This window comes from Cokeromyces recurvatus (assembly GCF_025118155.1).
Source record: "Cokeromyces recurvatus strain NRRL 2243 chromosome Unknown BX663scaffold_30, whole genome shotgun sequence".
In the NCBI taxonomy this organism is placed as follows: Eukaryota; Fungi; Mucoromycota; class Mucoromycetes; order Mucorales; family Mucoraceae; genus Cokeromyces; species Cokeromyces recurvatus.
Window position 1 is genome coordinate 23,277 of NW_026251416.1, and position 11,725 is coordinate 35,001.

At 29.9% G+C, this 11,725-nt stretch overlaps 5 protein-coding genes across 5 annotated transcripts; 4 read left to right on the forward strand and 1 right to left on the reverse strand.

The window, feature by feature from the left end:
• The first annotated feature begins 337 nt into the window (after positions 1–337).
• BX663DRAFT_520954 (threonine ammonia-lyase, biosynthetic) lies at positions 338–2,486 on the forward strand. Its single transcript, XM_051529172.1, has 4 exons — positions 338–738; positions 895–983; positions 1,056–1,548; positions 1,648–2,486. Exons 1-4 carry the CDS (start codon positions 483–485, stop codon positions 2,223–2,225), a joined length of 1,416 nt encoding a protein of 471 aa, XP_051379432.1. The 5' UTR covers positions 338–482; the 3' UTR covers positions 2,226–2,486.
• A 411-nt stretch (positions 2,487–2,897) lies between these two features.
• BX663DRAFT_520957 (uncharacterized protein) lies at positions 2,898–3,838 on the forward strand. The gene is made up of 3 exons (XM_051529173.1): positions 2,898–3,025; positions 3,111–3,236; positions 3,317–3,838. Exons 1-3 carry the CDS (start codon positions 2,949–2,951, stop codon positions 3,750–3,752), a joined length of 639 nt encoding a protein of 212 aa, XP_051379433.1. The 5' UTR covers positions 2,898–2,948; the 3' UTR covers positions 3,753–3,838.
• Positions 3,839–4,036: 198 nt separating this feature from the next.
• On the forward strand, positions 4,037–5,569 carry BX663DRAFT_206796 (uncharacterized protein). Its single transcript, XM_051521764.1, has 6 exons — positions 4,037–4,251; positions 4,319–4,385; positions 4,451–4,590; positions 4,664–4,715; positions 4,781–4,876; positions 4,968–5,569. The coding sequence occupies exons 1-6, from the start codon at positions 4,114–4,116 to the stop codon at positions 5,474–5,476; spliced, it is 1,002 nt and encodes a 333-aa protein (XP_051379434.1). The 5' UTR covers positions 4,037–4,113; the 3' UTR covers positions 5,477–5,569.
• A 2,342-nt stretch (positions 5,570–7,911) lies between these two features.
• On the forward strand, positions 7,912–9,591 carry BX663DRAFT_545584 (uncharacterized protein). The gene is made up of 5 exons (XM_051530933.1): positions 7,912–8,220; positions 8,305–8,674; positions 8,748–8,920; positions 8,987–9,077; positions 9,155–9,591. Exons 1-5 carry the CDS (start codon positions 8,127–8,129, stop codon positions 9,216–9,218), a joined length of 792 nt encoding a protein of 263 aa, XP_051379435.1. The 5' UTR covers positions 7,912–8,126; the 3' UTR covers positions 9,219–9,591.
• A 466-nt stretch (positions 9,592–10,057) lies between these two features.
• Positions 10,058–11,212, reverse strand: BX663DRAFT_520965 (t-SNARE). Its single transcript, XM_051529174.1, has one exon. It carries the CDS (start codon positions 11,122–11,124, stop codon positions 10,195–10,197), a length of 930 nt encoding a protein of 309 aa, XP_051379436.1. The 5' UTR covers positions 11,125–11,212; the 3' UTR covers positions 10,058–10,194.
• Between the last annotated feature and the right edge of the window lie 513 nt (positions 11,213–11,725).

Here is an 11,725-nt window from a genome sequence, read left to right on the forward strand (position 1 = left end):
TTAAGGCTTACAATATTGAGAATCATCTCATACTATTGATACACAGACGGCGACTCTTGTAAAAAATACATATACATGTATATCATCTTGACTCAGATCTTAAACTTGTTGCCTTTTTTTTTTTTTGTTTTTCTGTAATGACTTATTACAATACAACAACCTTTTTTGATATTATCCAATAAAAATAATTAAATTTTCCTGAGTCATTTAGTATTGGTATACAAACATGTCAATCAATGGTTATGCAATTTAAAGTTCCGACTTTGTATAAATAATTGATTCCTTTAATCCAAATACTCTAATCCCTCTCCCCCCCTTTTTTTTTAAAAAAAAAGAAAGAACATCTATATACTTTCTTCTTTAGACACATACACATACACACACACACACACACACACACACACACACACACGCATACATACATACATACATACATACATACATACATACATACATATAGATATACATACAGATATACAATCATGAAAGAGAAAACAGAAGATAATAATGAACAACCTGATTACCTTCGTATGGTTTTAACTGCTAGAGTTTATGATATTATTAAAGAGACTCCACTTCAAGAAGCTGTTAACTTGAACTCAAAGCTTGATAGCAAAATCTTTTTAAAACGAGAAGATCTTCATCCAGTCTTTTCATTCAAGATTCGTGGTGCTTATAATAGATTAGCTCATCTAACAGAAGAAGAGAAAAAGAGAGGTGTTATTGCTTGTTCGGCTGGTATGTTATTTTTGAAATATGCATATATATATATATATATATATATATAAATATACGAAAGAAAAAAAAATGAGTCTTACCATTTCTTACCCTCCTTTTTCCTCCACCACCACCACCACCACCACCACCACCCCTTTTTTTTTACGCGTAAATTAGGTAATCATGCACAAGGTGTAGCTATCTCTGCTCAAAAGTTAGGTATTAAAGCTAAAATTGTTATGCCTGTTCCTACTCCTGCCATTAAGGTAACATCTATATTAATTGTAAATAGTCACTTTAAAATCACACACATATTCACTTTTTATATATGTATATAGTGGCGTAATGTTCAACGATTAGGAGCCGAAGTTGTCTTGTTTGGTAATGATTTTGATGAAGCGAAAAAGGAATGTGCACGATTAACTCTTGAAGAAGGACTTAAAGATATTCCACCCTTTGATGATCCTTATGTTATTGCTGGTCAAGGTACGATTGGTATGGAAATCCTTCGACAATATAATGTGAATGAGATCTCTAGCATCTTTATACCTATCGGTGGTGGAGGATTAATCGCTGGTATTGGCTCTTATGTCAAACGTATTGCTCCTCATATTAAAATCATAGGTGTTGAAACATCAGATGCTTGTGCTATGAAGGAAAGTTTGGATGTAAATCATCGAGTTCTTCTAAATGAGGTAGGGTTATTTGCAGATGGTGCAGCCGTACGTATGGTGGGTGAAGAAAATTGGAGACTTGCCAAAGATTTGATTGATGAAGTCATTCTTGTTGATAATGATGAAGTATGTGCAGCTATCAAAGATATATTTGAAGGTACAAATATATATATATATATGTATATGTATAGGCTTTGAAGATACACAGTTCTCTAAAGTATATTACATCTATCTTTTTTTTTTTTGTTTAAAAAAGATACTCGCTCAGTATGTGAACCTACAGGTGCACTTTCTTTAGCAGCTATCAAGAAATATATTCAACTTAATCCTAAAACTAAAAAAGATGTTCATGTGGCTATCGTTTCAGGTGCTAATGTCAACTTTGACCGTCTTCGATTCATTGCTGAAAGAGCTGAACTAGGTGAACAAACAGAGGCGTTTTGTACGGTTGTTATTCCTGAAAGACCAGGCAGTTTTATCCGTATGATCGATCAAGTGAATCCACGGGCTGTCACTGAATTTTCTTATCGATATAATGACCCTGATAAAGCCCACATCTATATCTCTTTCAAGGTCACGAATCGAGAAAGAGAAGTGAGAGAGGTGATAGAAGGATGGCGTAAGGAAGGCATGGAAGGTGTTGATGTAAGTGATAACGAGTTGGCAAAATGTCATGCACGCTATATGGTGGGTGGAAGTCGACCGATGAATGAACGTGTGTTTAGATTTATATTTCCAGAACGACCTGGTGCTTTGACAAAGTTCTTGGTTGAAATGAATTCTTCTTGGAACGTGTCATTATTTCATTATCGTAATCATGGTGATGGTAAGTAACATTCATTATTATAATCATCATAGGCCAATCTATTGATATTTTTTTTTTATTCATTTATTTATTTATTTTAGATATGGGTAAAGTTTTTGTAGGTATTCAAGTTCCTCCTGAAGATACAGACCAATTTAATGAATATTTAACCAAGCTTGGATATCAATATAAAGAAGAAACAGACAACGTTGTTTATAAATCATTCTTATGTTAATTACAGTTAAATAAAAATAAATAAATAAATTATAGAACTATTGTACATAATAATAATTTTAAGAGAAGGTATCACCTTACATGTATTTTTTTTTTTTTTTTGTTAAAAGTATTTATATGAATAAATTTATTTTATTTTATCATTTAATATTCTCTTTTTCCAATAATCAAACACTCTCTTCCCCTCCTCTTCAAAAGTTCTTTTATATATCACTTATTGGGTGTTTATATTCTTAATAAACTACATTAATGTCTTCTTTTTTTTTTTAGCCTATTATACAAGACACGTCTTTTTTTTAATATTTAATTAAAAGAAATAATTGTTTATAATACCACGCGTAACGCGTCTTACTGCTACTTATCCACTGTGGTAATCATCTAAAAGTGGCTTAGCCAATCAATTTTAAGTGGAAATTTCAAAGTGACAGAAAAGTTTTTTTTTTTTAGGGCAATCTGCAGATTTTTTTGTTTTTGTTTTTTTTTTTCTTCCCTTTTAATATTTATCAGTAAAAAAAAAAATGTCTTTCACTCTCGAAGCTCCTTTGGCCTTTAAGATCCTTGATAACTACTTTGAAAACGTTTCTTACGTTAAGGGGTAAACAAAAAAAAAAAAAAAAAAAGACAAAAAATAAAAAGATCATTATTAATGAAGATTTAATTTTAAATAATTTATTATCTAGTGTTGAAGCTTCCGATGCTGATGTCGCTGTCTTCAATGCCTTGCCCGAAGGTCCTTGTGCTAAGACCTACCCTCACTTGGCTAGATGGTATGCTCACATTGCTGCTGTTAAGGGTTTGAACACCAAGTGAGTATTCCTTATGTACCGCATGTTAATGATTCAATATATATATTTGTATATTAATTCATCTAATTTAAAATAAATAGGGATGCCGCTGCTGCTGCTGCTCCTGCTGCTGCTGCTGCCGCTGAAGAAGAGGAAGACATTGACCTCTTTGGTTCTGATGATGAAGAAGTTGATGAAGAAGCTGAAAAGCTCAAGGCCCAACGTCTTGCTGAATACAATGCCAAGAAGGCCGCTAAGCCTAAGCCTATTGCTAAGACCACCGTCACCCTCGAAGTTAAGCCTTGGGATGATGAAACCAACATGGATGAATTGACTGCTGCTGTCAAGGCTATCAACATGGATGGTCTCCTTTGGGGTGGTCACCAACTTGTTGCCATTGGTTATGGTATCAAGAAGCTTCAAATCAACTGTGTTGTTGAAGATGATAAGGTTATGATGGATGACTTGACTGATGCCATTCAAGATTTGGAAGATTACGTTCAATCTGTTGATATTGCTGCTATGCAAAAGATCTAAATAAAAAGTAAAGAAAAAGAAAAAGAAGGAAAACAAAACAAAAAAAAAACGGGAAAAAAAAACTTAATATATAAATTATAATAAAAGCTTCTCTATTTGTATAAATTATAACGAAATATGTATTATTTATAAATTTGCACACATTTATTGGAATGGAATTCACATGTAAATCGATATATGGCTTGCCCTTATTTTTCTTCCTTCCTCCCAACGTCCTTTTTCCCCTTTTATTTTATTTATTTTTTTTTTTTTTTTATTTTTTTTTATTTTTTTGTATTTATTTTACTTTTTTCTACATTTTTTGTCCTTTTTTTTTATTTTATTTTATTTTATTTTATTTATTTTACGTTATACAAGAAAAATGCTTTTTAATAAGAAAAATGCTCAAGAAGATAAGTATTGGATTGTAGATGAAGTATTATCTGCAACGAATTATTATCAAGTACTAGGAGTTCGAAAATATGCATCTTCTAAAGAGATTAGAAAGGCCTATATTAAGGTAAATGATTCTATTCTATAATGTATATATATATATATATAAATAAATAATTATTATTATTTGATAGAAATGTAGAATCTGTCATCCTGATAAATTTGTACCTGCTTATCCTAAAGCAACTGAAAGTTTTCAAAGTAAAATAGTACATAAAATAATGAAGAATGTATACTAAAAAAAAAATATATGTATATTTATATAGTGTTAGCTATTGCTTATGAAACACTTAGTGATTCAAGAGCTAGAATGCGATATGATATATCACCAAAGAAGTTTTCTTATACTACAGTGAAGAATCAAAAGACTGATGCTCATGCTACATTTCAACTTTTATTGCAACAGGTATTTATTTCCTGTAAATACACGCACATAACAAGGAATGTATTGATATATAATATGTATATATAAAACACAGGTCTATGCTGAATTATTAAATGGCGAATTTGAAACTATAAAAGCATTTATACGTTCGTATTTTATTTTATTATCCTTTCTAGCACACACACATATAATGTCTTGATAATTATTATAGGTACCATAAATGGCACATTCTCTGGTATACATATTTCAGAAGAATATATTAATCAAATGGAACGTGGATTTGAAAGATTACGTGAATTTCTTCAATGTATGCATTTATTATGCACATATTTTAAAGATAGCTGTATACACACACAAATAGATTTATATATTAAGCTCACTACTTTTTCTTTTTGTAGCTACACACTATTATTTCAAATTAATTCGATTTGAATTATTAAAGTTATATGAATTACAACTGGAATTTCGATCTCTCTCTTATTTTAGTTTATGGAAACGTATGAAGATAGCCTTGGCTATTTTAAAGATTATAGTACGATTACCTATGATGATCAATGAAGAAGTAAAAATGAGAGAAGGATCTTCAAAGGCATCTTCGAATAATGATACCAACACTGCTACCATGAATAATGATTCTACTTTCAAAACGAACGCTAAGAACCATCCTAACACTACTGATGCTACTTCAAATAGTAGTAACAATAATAATAATAATAATAATAATAATAATAATTCCACTAAGAATCATGATCGTACTTTCTTCAATAATACCACGAATCATGATAAACAAAATGAAGGACAAAAACGAATGAGTAAATCTTTATATAATTACATTAGATATGCTTTACATCTAAGTAATAGCGTATTAGACATTGGTGGAAAAATCATGACTAGATTATTATGGTAACGCAATTCATTATTAATACTTTTAAACTTTTATATACAAATATATATAAAAAGTTTGTTACAATAAATCATTTTATTATTATTATTATTAAATAACAAGATGCGTACATAGAATGATATCCTTTTACCACTAAAAAAAAAAGGACATTATATATACCATCAATCAAAATTGAACTACTAATAAAGATGTATGGGTTTTCATGAAAGAAGAAAAAGTCAGTAATTAAGCATTTAACTTGTCTTCTTTACTTTGCCCAACAAAGATATTGAATGAATTCATAACTTTTTTTTTTCCTGCTATCAATACTACTGTCTTTGATAATAATGGTCTACAAGTCATAACAGTTTGATTTTATACATATTGTATATTTTTTTTCCCCTCTTAAAGACAATCATATACATATCAAGCAATCATTACAGACATTGGTAAAAGCTAGTAAATACACTTTGTATGGGTGCACAGACATTTCATTTTGAAGAATCAATCTTTTTTTTTTTTTTTTTGGCTGATGTTACACTGCATACTTAATTAAAGATATGAGTACAATTTGCTAAAAAAAAAAAGTATCTTGTAGATAAAAAAAAAAAAAAAACTCTTTTCCTTGTCGTAATACACTTTGAATTACGGGATTTAAAATAATCAACTAGTCTGATTTGGACTACAAAAGAAAAATGATTAAATTACATATTTCTAAAGAGTAAATCGCGGTTTTGAAGGTATTTACTTGCGAGTACTATTTTTTTTTTTTTTTTTTTTTTTTTTAAAAAAAAATTAATTAACAGTCTAAAGATGAATGTTATAACCACTACGGGATTTTATATTAATTTAAATATAAAAAAAAAAAAAAAATAACTAATAAAAAAAGAATGACATAAACTTTTTTTTTTCTTTTTTTTTTTTTGGACTAAGAAATTGTAACTAAATACAATGAAGAAAGAGGACTTTTATATAAATACATAGTTCATATAATTTAATACCGAAAATATGCATTTTGATGCTCGACTTGTTTTAGATATATCCGTAGTAATTCATTGTTACAAAGAATATAGATTGAGCTAAACGTACCTGGCGGACCAACAAGAGACGATTTGCACAACTTGAGTCACAAGGACCATGAAAGATTATAAATGAAAATGACTTCTTTAAAATTAAAAGACCTTAAAATTATAGTACTTCCATTCACAAGCAGTTAATAATAATAATAAAGAACACAACAATTATCCTTCTTCACCTTGCTCAGATACATATGTATTTTGATCTGTAATTAAAAACAAACAAATCTACTAAACGTAGTCAGATGGTTGAACACAAAGACTTTCTTTTTTCAAAAAAAAAGTAAATCCTTATCATTGTCATGTTCTAATTCTCTATCTAAGAAAAAAAGGACTTTCAAGTCATGATTTGAATAATAGATATTTCAATAAGGAAGTGCTTATTTCATCCTAAAAGTAAAAGCATAATGAACAAGGGAGATAACATGCCCATTTCTGCAGACTTGGTACTTTTAAACCCGTCATTCACACTCCTGTAACGGAAACTATAGTAGTAAATTTTCATACTTTCTATACCTTTTTTTTTAAAAAAAAAACACGAATGAATATCTCACAACAATCAAATTGTAATAATAATAAATTACCAAGGTAAACTACAATTAAGCTAGATCACTCTTTTTCTCTTCAAAAAAAAAAAAAAAAAAAAAAAAAAAAAGAATAATTAAAAAATGATATATTAAAGTTTGTCTGCCTGTCGTACGTTTTTTTTTTTTAAACGTATAATCATTATTTAAACAAGCTTATATATCATAGAAGGTTACAAAAAAAAAAAAAAAAAAAACGAATGTTACCTGATTCTATTTTTCTTTTTTCTTCTTTAATTATTAAAATAATATCAATATCAAAAGAAGAGACTCATCACCCCTCCCCTCCCCCTCTCACCTATTTATATACATGTGTGTTAGTATGTATCTTAGTTGCCACTCTAGTGTAGAAGATGGGTCAAGTAGGATACGACCAACTCCATTTGCGGGTAAATGCATATTGAATTCAAGGTCCTTTTTGGCTACACAACAGTGGGAGATATGACAATTTTTTTTTAATTAAGATGTATATCATAGATACAGGCATAAAGAAGTTGAATGATAAGAATAGAATTCATGATGAATAGAACATAATTTTGTATAATAAGCTCATACACTTGTCATATTAACAATCCTATTTATTTCTTTCATACTATTCAATCTTCATCATTTTATGGAATCAGTTCCGGTCGGAATACAATTTAAAATTAAGGCATATAAATACATTAAGAAAAAAAAAAAAAGAGACAGAGACAGAGACAGAGAGAGGCAGACAGACAGACAGTCAGACAGACAGAGATAGAGGAAGATCCATTCCTAGCACAAAAAAAAAAAAAAAAAAAAAAAAAAAAAAAAAAGTACAAGTGGGACAGTTATGGTGCATGAGAAAAATGAGAGCTTTTTCAGTGTTCATATTTTGCTAAAGGTGGAAGAACTTTTTTCTTTCTTTCTTTCTTTCTTTTTAATTTAATTTTATTCCTTTCTTTTCTTTATATTTTAGAAAAACTAACCCCTTACACTCACTTGTACACACCCCCATACCAATCCTTTAAATAATACAGTTAAAAAACAAAAATGGATAAACAACTTCAATGGTCTTCTGAATATCTTCATGATCAACATTACATGTCAAAAGAACTTGAACAACAAGCAGGATTAATTTATCCTGGTAAGTCAACTTCCCCCCACAATTTATATAAATATATAGATTCTTTTTATGTGTATTAAATAATAATCATAATGAATTAATTAGTCTCACCTTTCTATGCTACTACTTCACCCTCTGCCTCACCTACCATGATCTATGGTAACGAACCTTTCATGTCGAGTCCTTCTTCATTTAATATGAGCCAGCATGGTCCTGGAAGTCCTGATTCAATGCTATCTAGCTACCCACCTCAGCTTGTAAAATCTTGTTCTAATTCTACAAGCAGTAGTTATTTATCTGAAACAATCGCAAAGGCTTCAGCGTTACCAGAATCCTTTTATCCTGAATTTCTTCAATATTCAAAGGAATCATTTGAACAACGTAATCATAACAATAAAAAACGCACTCGATCAGAACAAGCAGAGCAGAAAAAGATAAAAGATCAGGAACGCCCTACACGTAAACAAAAAGTAGAGTAAGTATCCTATCCTATTCTATTCTATTCTATAGGATGACTGGAAAGGAGAAGTCTAACATGATTAGAATAGACAAGTAGTAGTAGTAGATGAAAATGCTTCTGTAACCGAGTTACGACGCCAAATTCATATCCAGTCGGAACAAAAGCGCCGTGCTCAAATTAAAGATGGCTTTGAAGATTTACGTGCAGAATTACCTGCTTGTCTCAACAAGAAAATGAGTAAAGTGACATTGTTACATAGAAGTAAGTGACCAAACAAAGTAATATACATGTATGTTTTCTTACTCATTTTTTCTTAATCATAATAAGCTGTTCAACATATTCAACATCTAAAATCGACTCAAATGACAATTTTAGCTGAACTTGAACGCCTTGTACAAGAAAATGAGCAGCTCCGAAGGTGAGTAACAAAAAAAAAAAAAAGAAATAGAATAAAATTCAATTCAGCTAAAAAAAAAATTTTTTTTCTTTTTTTAGCTTTCAACAAAGTGTATTACAAAAACAAGCACTTGAAAACATGTATTCTATTGGGAATATGTAGTTAAATTCTTAAAGACCTTTCTATATAACAATACAAATACCCATACACATTAGAAGTTTTTTTTTTGGCATCTCGGGTTATATATTCTTAAAACTGAATTTATACCCACACACACACACACATACACATAAATATATTTGTATATTCATTTATATTTTTATATTTATACACACGTACACACAAATCTATACTACACAATATAATCACAAAAAAAAAAAAAAAAAAAATCGAATTTCTTTTTTAGATTATTATGTAATACTCTTTTTTTTTTTTCATCAAGAAAATAATTATATATATGATGCTTTACCACCCCCCTCCCTCCCCCATTTATGACGTTAATTTTATGCTTAATAAAAATCAAAGTTTTATATATATTTATGGATGTGTGTATAAAAGAATAAAACTATTCTTCTACTGTAAAAAAAAGTACAAAGAAGGATAAGAAAAAGGAGGGACGATGATAAGTATCTTTCTTTCTACCTCCTTTAATAATCATTTCTAATCTTTTATAACAGAAAGAAAATAGACTTCTTTCTTTATGACAATTGAATACTTTTTTTTTTGTCTTGGAAAACTAAAGGTTGATTATCCTTTTCTTCTAATTTATATATACATATTCAAACTCTGTATTTCTTTAATGGCTTACATTAAAAGATTGTCTTATTATAATGGGTTGGCCACAAGTATAAACTCTTTTTATTAAAGAAGAATACCAAACTTTATTTTTCCATGTAAACAATGGATCCAATAATTTCATGTTGAAAATGGTCTACATGTTTATAAGAAAAGAATTTGCCAATCTAAATAAAGAATCCTTTTTATATATATATATATATATGGTGAAATTTATTATAAATGAGTATAATGTACGTGTAAAAAAAAAAAAGAGAGAGAGAGTGTGTGTGTGTGATAGAGATAGAGAGGAAATTATTAAGAAGGGAAAAGAGGTATAAAATGAAAAATAAACAATTTCATTTTAATTTCGTGATTTGGGAATTTCAATAGCCAAAACAATAGCCAAAATAATAATGATGATTACAAAAATACCAAAACAAATCCATTTCTTACGACGAGTAGCCTTTGCAGAAGCCTTTGCCTTTTCAACATACTGAACGCCTTGTTCTAATTGACCTGTTGTCTCATATGCGCTCTGTTCGATTGTATCTAGAATCTTTGATTGAGCCTCTAACATTTGTTGCATTTCCTCAAATAACACTGATAGCTCTTGAACACTCTTGGCCAAACGACGAATGTCTTCATGACGTTCTTGCACGGCATCCAACGTGTTTTGAGCATTATGACGTCTATATTCTGAACCTACTGATTGCATCAATTGTTGAGCGAAAACGGCACCTGATCCTTCCTCAGCTCTCAAGACAGCCTCTTGAATTTCCTGTGGTGTAGCGTTGGGATTGGCAATCTTGATTTGTCGTTCGAGTTGTTGACTTTCAGCTTTCTGAAATTCGACAGCAACTCGACGATGGTTCTCGATAGCCTCCATAAAGGAGCGAGTCACAGCACTAAACGCATTCTTTCGCATAGCTAAATCAGTATGACGAGGCGTAGGCTCAATCTCTTTTAGTTTCTGTTTCACTTGTGACATGATGCTTTGAGTTTCGTTAGTCAGGACATCAAGTGATTGTCGGTTTCGAGCTAATTCTCCAGCATCAGCTGTTTGAAGCATACTGGATTGTAACATCTGAATACGGTTCACATTTTGATTGATATGTGCAATACTTTCTTTTACATTAGAGACTTGGTCAAGAAAACCTTGGACGGATGTGATATCGCCCTTTGTTGATAAAAGGGGTCGCATCTCATAACCACCATTAGGGTCTTGAACAGGACGACCATCTTGTAAATTACGAGAATCACGCTGAAGTTCAGCAAGTCTATTAACACTCATTTTTTATTTTATATAAAAGAGTGAGAAAAAAAAAGGGGGGAAAGAGAGAGAGAGAGAAATAATGATAATAATAATAATAAAAAAAAAAAAAAAAAAAAAGAAAAAAAAAAAGTAATAACGAAATGGCGATTAATAAAAGTCGGGGTTAGATAATCTATAATTAAAGTTGAACCTTTAAATTGGAAATAAATGGGCTTGTTTTTTATTTTGGGCTTTAATAAAATGATGAGAACTGTTATCCAATAAAAATAGAGCCAAGAGATTTACTCCCACCAAGAAAATAAAAAAAAATAAAAATAAAAACAAAAAAAAGAGAGAGAAGATCAAACAAACAAACAAACACACAAAGAATGGCGTTGTTATATGTGACGATTTACCTATTTTTGCAGTTTTATTTATATTCAAATTTACGATACAATTTTTAGTATGAAAAAAGAGTCAAATTCCTTTAAATGGGAAAAGAAAGTAATGCATACAGCAACCAATGAAAGATAATTTTATCATAGACTATGTTGTTGTTGTTGTTTTTATTATAGATTGATTTTGTTCATCAAGAAGAGGTAAAGACCTTCTTCTTTGGAATAAAAGAGATAACGTCAAA